The 11,201-nt window shown below is 37.0% G+C and overlaps 1 protein-coding gene across 1 annotated transcript in view; it reads right to left on the reverse strand.

The window, feature by feature from the left end:
* ENOX2 (ecto-NOX disulfide-thiol exchanger 2) overlaps positions 1 to 11,201 on the reverse strand; it is a 91,281-nt gene that overhangs the window by 60,108 nt on the left and 19,972 nt on the right. The window contains 1 exon segment of the mRNA XM_015589861.1: positions 4,177 to 4,332. Within this exon segment, the coding sequence (XP_015445347.1) occupies positions 4,177 to 4,332 (156 nt within the window).

Consider the following 11,201-nt stretch of genomic DNA (forward strand, 5'->3'; position numbering starts at 1 on the left):
ATTGCAAAAGGCCCTATGATGGAAGATTGCCTGGTGTGTTCATGAATAGCATGGAGGTCCGTATAACTGGAACTGTGAGTAATGGGGAGAAAAGTAGTAGGAGACAAAGTCAAAGAGACAATGCAGAGAGGGAGTGAAGATCATAAGGGGCCTTCTAATGCATCAAATAAACTTTGGCCTTTATTGTGCATAAAATAGGAAGCCATTAAAGGGTTTTAAAAGGTCTGCACTGACTGCTCTTTTGAAAATAGACTATAAGGGGAAAGTGTGAAAGAGGAAGACCATTTAGAAGGCTATCACAAGAGTTCAGAAAATGCATAATTGTGAATATAAACTGAGTCATAGCGGTGGTTATCATGAGAACAGTAGGATTTTAGATATGTATTTTAAGGTAAACCTGACAGAGTTTTCTAACAGAAAACTCTTAAGCTTTGACCTGAACAACTAGAAGGATGCAGCTGCCACTGTCTGAGATGGAGAAGGATACTAGTAGAGAAGGTATGGCAGCAAAGATTAGTTTTGTTTTGAACATATTAAGTTTGAGAAGTCTACTTGACATCTAAGTGGAGATATCAGGTAGGCAGTAAGGTATAAGTTTGGGGTTCAGGGACAAGATCTGAGCTAAAAATATAATTTAGGGTATCATTGGCATATAGATAGTTTTGCAGCCATGAGATTGGATGAGATCATCAAAGGTATGAGTGTAAATAGAGAATAAGTCCATTGACTGAGCCATAGGGCTCTCCAATGATAAGAAATTAGGGAGAACAAAGGGTTATCAGCAAAGGAGACTGAGAAGAACCAACCAGTGTGGTGGGAGAAAAACCAATACTGTGGTGTTCTATAAGCCAAGTGAAGAAAGTATATCAATGAGTAAAAAGTAATCAACTATATCATTTATGACAATTATGTCAATTAGGAACAGAACTGAGAACTGACCACTGGATTTAATATTGTAAAATCATCAGTGTTCTTAAACAAGAGACATTTCGTGCTTGCTTCGGTAGCATATAAACTAAAATTAAACAAGAGACATTTTGATAGAAAGTTGGAGCAAAAGCATAAATGAAGATTTAAGAGAGAAAGAACTGGAAATCCTCTTTTGAGGATTTTCTCTGCTAAAGGGTGTGCATAAATGCAAACTACTATTGCTCCTTTAAATTTTGAAATGTTGGAATTCCTCAAGGTGCTTTGCTTGGTTGTCTTCCCTTCTTGATCTATATAATCTTCCTGGTGGTCTCATTCATTCTTAACACCTTCGAATGACCTAATGTTTCAAGAAGGATGAAGTGATCACGAGTACTAAATATAGCAGAAACAAAGTAATTTAAGGACTAAAAAGTATCCATTGGATTTAGCACCCAATATTTAAATGGAAATGCATTAGAATGATGAATGATTAACTTCTATTTTCATTTCAGTACCTTCTACCTGGAAGCGTTCTGGGAGGGGGTAGATTTAGAGTTGGGCTGGAGAGGAGTGTGAGATCAGGAAGCAGTTGAACTTGACTAATGGGCAAGTAAATGGCAAGCAGAAATGATGGCAGTCACATGAAGCAGCTCAATGAAAGGCTTTTAAAGTCAGGAATTGGATTCTTAATTTGTGGGCAATGGAGGCCCGAGGACATTTAGGGTTCTGTATATGTGACAAGCACCTGGATTAAGTGTCGGGTGGGAGAAAGGGGAAGGAATTGATGCTAAAGATACTTTTTAATGAAGCAACAAGACAGAAGCAGATTGGATGGGTGCATAAAGAGATTGTGAGAGTCTCTAAATCATATGATTTTATTGCTTAGAGGCCACTGAGTGCAAGAGAATATAGCAGAGACAGTATGAGTAAGCACTAGGGTTTATAATCAAGGCCTTATAAGACAGAGTTGGTAGGCTCTTGAGAAGATAAGAGATTCAGTCATATCAAATCTCTGCGTTTCCTATCTCACTTATTCTTCCCATTTCACTTTCATAAAGTCTTAGGGCTGTTAATAAAAATGACATTTTTACCATGTTTTTTCAGCAGAGACCCAAGGGAGGCTTCTGCATTAGTATTTTCTCCACTCAATTAAACTGAGCTCCCTTTTAAAAAATTCAAGTTCTGAAAAGGAAATAGAACACCTGTTTACTTTAAGCTATGTCAGTAGTGTTATTTTTTTTTTTTTTGTATTTCAATTCCAAAGCCAGAATCCTTCCCAGAAGCCACCACTTTACTGGCATTAATTGTCCTGTCAGATTTCTTAACACAAAGCTGAAAAACTAAGGGATTGAGCTGTTATGGTAAAATGCTTCCCTTTTGCTCTGTGGCCCTTCCAACTTGGAACCGATAAGGCATGGCTGTAAGTAGGGAAAAATAAATTCATTTGAGAAATATCTGTTTCTTTTATTAGAGACCTTCGAAAGTTAGAGCCTCTTTAATGAATGTATTTCTACATTCATTTAAGGAGTGCTCAACAATGAGGTCTACATGCTATACACAAGGAATCTGTGCTATTCTTTTGAAATTCAGGAACTGAAAATCCTGTAAAGTCATCCCTTGCACCTCACCTAGATTTACAGATTATGAGCCATCTTGTTAGGTTAGACTTTATTGAGACTATGAAAGCCTAGTGCAGGCTGATTATGTGATAAATGACTTATTAAACCAGCAGGATTCTACCTTTACATAAGCAGGAAGTTTTAACACTGACAATGCCTAAATTCATGGCCTTTGAAGTGAAAAAGTAGTATCAGAAATACATAACTTTTTTTATTCCAAAAGCAACACACTGAAAGAATGGGAAAAAAAGTCCATTACTCCATTGTCCATTTGTAGGAACAGTGGCCCTAAGAGTAAAAGACCAGTATACAACAGTGCCACTTATTCACCTAGGCACTGAACACAAATCGAGGAATGGCCAATTTAGCTAGCGGGTAAAGCCTACTAGGGTCATGTTATTCTCCAGTCCCTAATTCCCTTGTGACATGCTAGCTCTACTTCTAATTTAGTCCTCTAAGATACTGGCCTCCTAAATTTCTTATTTGTCTGGAAAGAATTATCCTACTGACAACCAAGTTCAAAGACTGGAAGAAGGTATTAAAACATTTTTTACTAGCAAAAAGAGCCAAGATAATTTGTCCAACCAAACTTGATTGCTCCTAAAATTCTTTAGGTTATGAGAAGACCATACTAAGTAGAATCTGGGTCCCTGCCAGGGTCTGATTCCATGATTAACTGATTTCTATGTAAGGTAGGAGGTGAAATAGTTGTCTAAAGTCACATGTCAAAGGTTCATGTTTATCATGTAAGGCAAATTCATTTGCTCTCTGGCCTGGACCCCTGAGTGTATCCCTTAACAAATAGCTTTACTCTCTTAGCAGTGTAAGTGGTGGTTCCCTTAAGCAGGCCATCCAACACTACTAGAACAGTGGGAAAAGCTTTGATGAGATTTGGGTCACATGAAGAAAGTAGCTTTTTATCATTTATAGTAAGTAAAACTCCAAATAGATCTGGAAAAAAACTTTGAGTCAATTATTATTGCTGCTACATTTATATTGAAATATGATTACCATATCATATCTTTGCAGATGTTTTTAAGAGTCTAAGGAGAAAGTTATTAATTAATGAAAAGATAGATCCCTAGATAATTTCCACATTAATTGCATTGACTGAATGGCTGCAAGTAGTTTGAGTTAGTTTCAATATTTCTCGTTGCTCTCATTGTAAGTTGATGCTCACCTCACTGTCTATCTCAGCTCATCAGTTGAATAGCAGTAGTTTGAGTGATGTGTAAATAGCTGGTAGCAGTGGAGGATTTTTAGCACCAAATGTATATTCTCATGTGCCTCAGGTAGGCTCAGATCACATTCTATTTCTGCTGTCATGAGAATGTAAGCCAGTTATAAAAAGGAGAGACTGCAAATGATAGTGTTAAGCAATGTGTGTTAGGTACTCTTTCTGTACTAACACACTTGAATTCCTTACTATAGAGCATTTATACTGCAACCAGCACACAAAAATCCACTGCTCTGTGCGTAAAATTCAGCCTTTTCTAGTAAGAGAAAATTTTCCTGTCTTGTGTCTCTAGGCGAAGTTTCTGAAAATATATCTATGAAGCCCTTGGGTATTCTTTTGAAAAAAAAAAAAAAGAGAGTGTTCTTAAACACCAAAACATTGTGACTTGTGTGGAGAAAAAGCAGAATATTCTTGGACTTGGAGGGAAAAGTATGTAGCTTTTACAGTGTATAATCTCTTTTACTACTGGCATATTTGGTGGAATTGGAGGAGATACTATTCCCAAGCCAGGCATCATTAGAGTTATTGGTGGAATTCCAGTCATCATTCCAAGAGCAGGATCAAAGTCTAAAAAATAAAAGGAAAGAGAGAACAATAAATGAAACCAGGCAAAGACAAGTGGAGGCAGAATACAAGTTTCACACCAAATGTCTCTTTAAGATAGAGGAAAAATATTTAAGAAAACATGATATTAGTATGACCAGGTCTTAAATATCGAGCATTTTTCTTTCAGAATGTGGTTGTTTGTTTGACCAGGGCATATTTGTTTCTACCTCTCATTTTGACATCCAAGATCTTTCATAATATAACTATGCCTTGTCTATTGCTCTTGCCTTCCACTAGTTCCTAACACACACTCTCTGCTGTCCCTTGTAACACTTCCTGGCTTTTTGCAGTGAGCATGGTGTTTAGAGCATACAGTTTTGGGGATGAAGCAGGCCTGGGTGTTACAAAACAATGAATGTAATGTGCTCAGCATAATGCATAGCACAAAATGCTCAATAAATATTTTCTGTGCCTTTGTTCATGTTGTTCTACCTATGTGGAATCATTTGAGCCTCTCCCAATTTTCCCCATATTTCAAGGCCTGGCTTAAGGCCCACCTTCCCTGAAGAACCCCTTCCAGATAATTCTGGTTTATTCTTAACTCTGTCTAAAAAGTATTTGTTCAACACCTGTTGCCACTGAATTTTGTTTTATTTTATATCATCCTTTGTTTCATTCCGAGATGCTTTTAGGATGTATGAGGACTCCCAAACAAATATTTTTTTGTGGGGTTTGTCTATATACACAATTAGATTCACTCCAAATCAACATTAACATTATTCTGGTGGCACAATTTCATAGAACACCATGAAAGAAATACTGTACCAGGCAATTGGAGTGATTTACTTACCATGTTACACTCTCTTGGAACCACGACTCTGGGAGGACCCCAAAGACATGAGTTCTGAAGTGTCTTAGGTGTTTCTAGTTGACTCCACATGTGGACTAGAGGATAGGAGAGTGCCCCAAAGGGGAGAAATGGGAACTTGTGTCTACATAGATTCAGTTTGAGATTGGAGCTCCTTGCTTAGATGACACTGAAAGCCCTAGTCAGTTCCAGACACTGGAGGGGGACTTAGAAAATATCAAGATGGGCATTCCAAAGCATGAGGTGTCCAGAGGTGTGGGCCCAAGGCAGAGGCCCTGATTGCCTGGGTCTAAAGGTGGTACTGACTTCATCATTTACATTTTTGTCTCTACATCCAAGTGCAAGTTCTTTAAGTGAGGGAGTGCATTCTGCTTTTTGACTTCCCCACCTCTCACCTTTGCCCTCTGCTATAGAGTGCACAGTAGACTGCAAACAAAGTATTACATAAGGAGTTCTGATAATGTAGGGGCAGTTGTGGTAGCAATAGCAGTTCCTACTCCTGAAAACTACTCTGCTCATCACACAGGCCTGAGGGGCAATGCCTGTAAACATGTCTTCAAGGTAGCTCTGAATCCCCTAGGTGGCTCTCTAAGATGTTTAAGGAAGTAGATATAAACAGTGGGAAGAATCTATGGTTCCTACAGAAACAGACCCAGTAGGAGGGAGTCTTGTGACTAGGCAAATAGACAAGTGCATGGCAAGTGGGCATTATCCATTGCGAGCCAGCCCAAAAGAGCCAGGGCATTTCCCTGTCATGGAAATGCCTGTCATGCTGAGATGTAAGACCTTAAACATATTTTGGAAAAAAAAAATTTCTTCCAAGAGTAAATTTTATTTTTCTGAAAAACAAACTTACTTTTAGCTCTCACATATCATCTCACCCAACATTCATGTGTACACACATGCAGACATATACACACAATCCTTCTCTTCCTCCCTGTGGCTCTCATATCCCTACTCTCCTCCACATACTAGTTATATGATCTTGAGGAAGGTTTCTTAATATCTATGTGCCTCCATTTCCTATTTGGTAAAAGTAGGGATAAATAATGACATTTATATCAAAGAATGAAAGGACAGAATAGATAAGAAAACCTCTGGTGTGATAGGTAACTTTCCTTCCTTCCATTCAAAATATGCATACAGACACTAATAAAACAACTTATTCAGTTATTCATTCCCACTTTCCACAAACATTGTGATAGCCTTTTATATTTCAGGCCCTAGGCAGATGTAGTTGGGGAGGGTCCAGGTCTTCTTTTCCATCTTGGAGAACTTAAGGCCCCTGATACTCTCTTCCTATGCTGTAGAATAAGAACACTGTGGTTAAGAATGTCACTTATGTCTTTGAAAAATTTCGTTGTTTATAAGATCTTGGAAAAATTGTTAACATTTCCTCACCCATTTTACAAACTGTTAATTTTCAGTAAGAAAATGTCATATTAGATTGTGTGCCAACTAAAAAGCCCGTATATTTTTCCCCTCATACTGAAACATTTGTCTTTCTTTTATTGTTCTGGTCTCCTCATTGTTATTCATATAGCTCTGTGCCAACTTTACTTTACCACAGATGACAGAAACATCAGTTCATTAAAGTTCTGCCACTTCAACTGAGAAACACCTGTGCCCATGTACTGTCTACTAATAAATAGAGACAAACAAAAAACAAATACATAAGATAAATATAGCTCCTGACTGATATACTCACCACTCTGCTGTTTGATATAACATTAATATTTTATGAAATTCATTTAAAAGCAAATGTATTCATAACATGTGGTTAAAGCCAGAATAAACAAACTCTCTTTCTTCTTTGTGTTCAATATGCCAAGAGTTCCACAGGCTACAGTGCACATTAGGGCTTGTTAGAGGGCAGTTGTACATGATATTCCTATCATAGTGATTATTTCTTTTGTTTATTGTCAACCATTAAGCACCAAAGTAGATGTGACTTTCCAATGCCAACCAAGAACATAACCATTTTAAATCATGGGCCTTACACAAGCATTGTAGAACCCCCAAAATCAAAGAAGTACAACAATTTAAAACACATTGGGAATAACACACCAGAGAAATTCTTTCCCTTTTCCAGGACCCTGATCTGGCTTGAGAAGTACTACTAATAAGTAGTTAGTATCACCACTTATGTTAGGAATTTAAACTTCTGAAAATTTCAAATCATTTTATAAAAATGTTGTGGAAAAGACCAAGGTATTCCTCCAGAGTCTTTTTTCCACAATATATAGCCTGTGCTATTTTGTTTTTACCATCTCTTCTTCTAGCACCCTTTCTCTACTACTTTCTTGATTCTTGGCACAGCCATTGGTGGAACTGTCAGAAAACATTAGTTTGTATTCCCTCTTCTGATTCATGCACTTTCCAAAGTCCCAGCTTACTGGAAATGTTGCAAATGCTATATTTTATTTGGGTTAGCTTGCTCCTCAGAGTTAAAATCATGTAATGTTTCAGTGCAGCCTTAAGCCTTCCTGCTGCCTAGCAACTTTCACTTATTCAACCTAGAGTAGTTACCTGGCAATATTATCATTCTCCATTCTCTGTACACTTCTGAGCCAAGGAGTTACAATGGAAGCAAATACCATTTCTATGCTGCCATCAAGTCATCCATATGTCTATTCGTTAAAAATTTTGATGCCCAGCCCTCTACCAGGTATTTGGATTGAAGAAATGAGTAAGACAATATTTTCAACCCCATTAGTTAGTTTGGAAACAGCTATGCAAACAGTTATAATGCTGTATCATCAATTATTATCACTATAATTGTTTATTGGCACTTAAAGTGTGCTAAGTCTTTTATATAATCTCAATCCTAAAGAACTGTTAGCTAAGTACTGTTATTATCATTCATTTTATAAATAAAAAAAATTGGGACTCAGAGAGGTTTAATTACTTGCTGAAGTTTACACAGTCAGTAAAAAGCAGACCGAGGATTGAAATTCAGGATGATCTAACTCTAATGCTTTTAACCACTGCACTGCCGCTCAATGTGGTATGACAATTGTTTTAATAAATTAATTTAATTTCAAGTGTACTGAAAAACATGGCAGATGAGTAAAAAGAATACTTCTATATAATTATTTTTCCAAATGTGATGAATTAAAGGTGGATACAAATTCTTTGACAGCCCTCCCATTGACAAGTGAGGTCTATGTTCCATCCCCTTGAAATCTGAATGGGCTCTAGAACTGCTTTGAACAACAGTGGGATAGAAGAAGGGATGTTGTAACTGTTTTCAGGCCCAGGCCTTCCACTTATCTCTGGGAACCTTTGCTATGGAAGCTTCAAGTCACCAGGTAACATGTCCGACTGCAGTGCTGTAGAGACCATGTCAGGAGGATCTTAGTGTAAATGGAAAGGGAGGGATCTAGCAGAGCCCAGTGTTTTATCTTTCCCTGCCAAGGTGCCATGCATATGATTAAAGTTGTCTTGGAACCTCCAGATTAGCCTGTTACAGCAGAGCCTTCCCAGTTGATACTGTAGGAAAGAGGATAAGACCCATTTGAGTCCTGGTTTTTCCATCCAGAAAAATCTTATAATGGTTATGTTTTAAGTCACTAAGTTATAGTTTGTCATAGAGTAATAGGTAGGCAGACTATACAGCATGCTTGGGGAATGGGGTACGATTGGTTAATAGAGTTAGCTATTTTCAAAAAACGAAAATAAAAATTACATTACGCACCAAAAGTAGACTGACTAGGATTTTTCTGATTATTGAAAAGCTGCTTTGGGAACCAGAAGGGACCCAGAGACACTGTCTTCAGCGATTTTAAAAAATTAATTAATTAATTTTTTTATGGTGACATTGGTTAACAAAATCCAGTAAGTTTCAGATGTACACTTTAAGAGTAAGGCACATATATATTTACATTATGTGTTCACCTCCCATACTTAGATTTCTTTCTGTAACCACATATTTGACCCCCTTTAACCTGTCTAATTTCCCCATCCTCCCACCCCCTACCTTTAGGTAACCTTTAGTCTATACTCAATGTCCAAGAGTCTCTGTTTGTTCTGTTCATTTGTTGCTTTTAGGTTTATATCTCACATATAAGTGATATCATGTGATTTTTCTGTCTGGCTTATTTCGCGTAGCATGATTATCTCAAGGTCCAACCATATTGTCACAAATGGCAGTATTTAACCCCTTCTTATGGCTGAGTAATATCCCATTGTATATATGCACCACAGCTTCTTTATTCAATCATCCATTGTACGACACTTTCGTTGCTTCCATATCCTGGCCACTGTGAATAATGCTGCTAGGAACATCAGTGTGCAAATATCTTTTCAGATATGCATTTTCAAGGCTTTAGGGTAAATACCCAGTAGAGAGATTGCTGGATTATATGGTAGATCAATTCTTAGTTTTTTGAGGAACTTCCATAGTTTTCCATACTGGCTGTACCAATTTGCAGTCCCGCCAGAAGCGTATGAGAGTTCTCTTTTGTCCACATTCTCTGCAGCATTTGTTATTACTTATTCTGTTGATTATAGCTATTCTAACAGGAGTGAGGTGGTATCTCATTGTGGTTTTGATTTGCATTTCCCTAATAGCTAACAATGTTGAACATCTTTTCATATATTTGTTGGCCACTTATATGTCGTCTCCTTGGGAGAAGTGTCTGTTCAAGACTTCTATCCATTTTTTGATTGGATCGTTTTGTTTTTGTTTTTTTTTTTTTGTTATTGAGTTGTATGAGTTTTTTGTATATTTTGGATATGAGACCATTATTGGAGGCGTTGCTTGCAAATATAATTTCCCATTCAGGTGGTTATCTTTTTACTTTGTTGGTGATTTCTTTTCCTGTGCAGAAACTTTTTAATTTGATGTAGTCCCATTCGTTTATTTTTGCTTTTACTTTCCTTGCCTTTGAGGTCAAATTTATAAAATCCTCTTTAAGTCCAAGGTCCTTGAGTTTCGTTCCTATATTTTCCTCTGTGCATTTTATCGTTTCAGGTCTTATATTCAGGTCCTTAATCCATTTTGAGTTAATTTTGGTGTGTGGTGATAGACAACAGTCTAGTTTCCTTCTTTTGCAAGTGGTTTTCCAGTTTTCCCATCACCATTTATTGAAGAAGCTTTCCTTTCTCTGATGTATGTTTTTAGCTTTTTTGTCAAAAATTCCCTGCCCATGTAAATATGGGTTTCCTTCTGGACTCTCAAGTCTGTTCCACTGTTTGGTGTGTCTGTTTTTCTGCCAATACCATGCTGTTTGATTACTGTAGCTTTGCAGTATAATTTGATGTCGGGCAGAGTGATGCCTCCAGCCTCATTCTTTTATCCCAGGATGGCTTTGGCAATTCGGAGTCTTTTGTGCTTCCATACAAATCTGATGATTTTTTTTTTTTTGTTCTAGTTCTTTAAAAAAAGCCGATGGGACTTTGATGGGGATTGCATTAAATCTTTATAATGCTTGAGGTAATAAGGTCATTTTAACTATGTTGATTCTTCCAATTCAAACACAGAACTTCTTTCCATTTTTTTGTATCTTTTTCGATTTTTTTTAATAGGATATTCTAGTTTTCATTATATAGGCCCTTCACATGTTTTGTTAGATTTATTCCTAGGTATTTTATCCTTTTTGTTGCAATTGCAAAATGAATGATTTTTTCCACTTCTTTCTCTGACACTTTGTTATTAGAGCTTAGAAAAGCTATGGACTTTTGAACATTGATTTTGTATCCAGAGACTTTACCGTATTTGCTTATTGTTTCTAGTAATGTTCTTATGGAGTCTTTAGGGTTTTTTATATAGAGAATCATGTCATTTGCAAATAATGACAGTTTGACTTCTTTGTTTCCTATTTGGATGCATTTTATATCTTTCTATTGCCTGATTGTGTTCACTAGGATCTCCAATGTTATATTGAATAACAGTGGCGATAGTGGACAGCCTTGCCTTGTTCCCAATCTTAGAGGAAAGGTTTTTAGTTTTTTACCATTAACTATAATGTTGGCTGAGGGTTTATCATATATGGCCTTTATTATGTTAAGGTACTCACCT

This window comes from Pteropus alecto, unplaced genomic scaffold (assembly GCF_000325575.1).
Source record: "Pteropus alecto unplaced genomic scaffold, ASM32557v1 scaffold145, whole genome shotgun sequence".
NCBI lineage: Eukaryota > Metazoa > Chordata > Mammalia > Chiroptera > Pteropodidae > Pteropus > Pteropus alecto.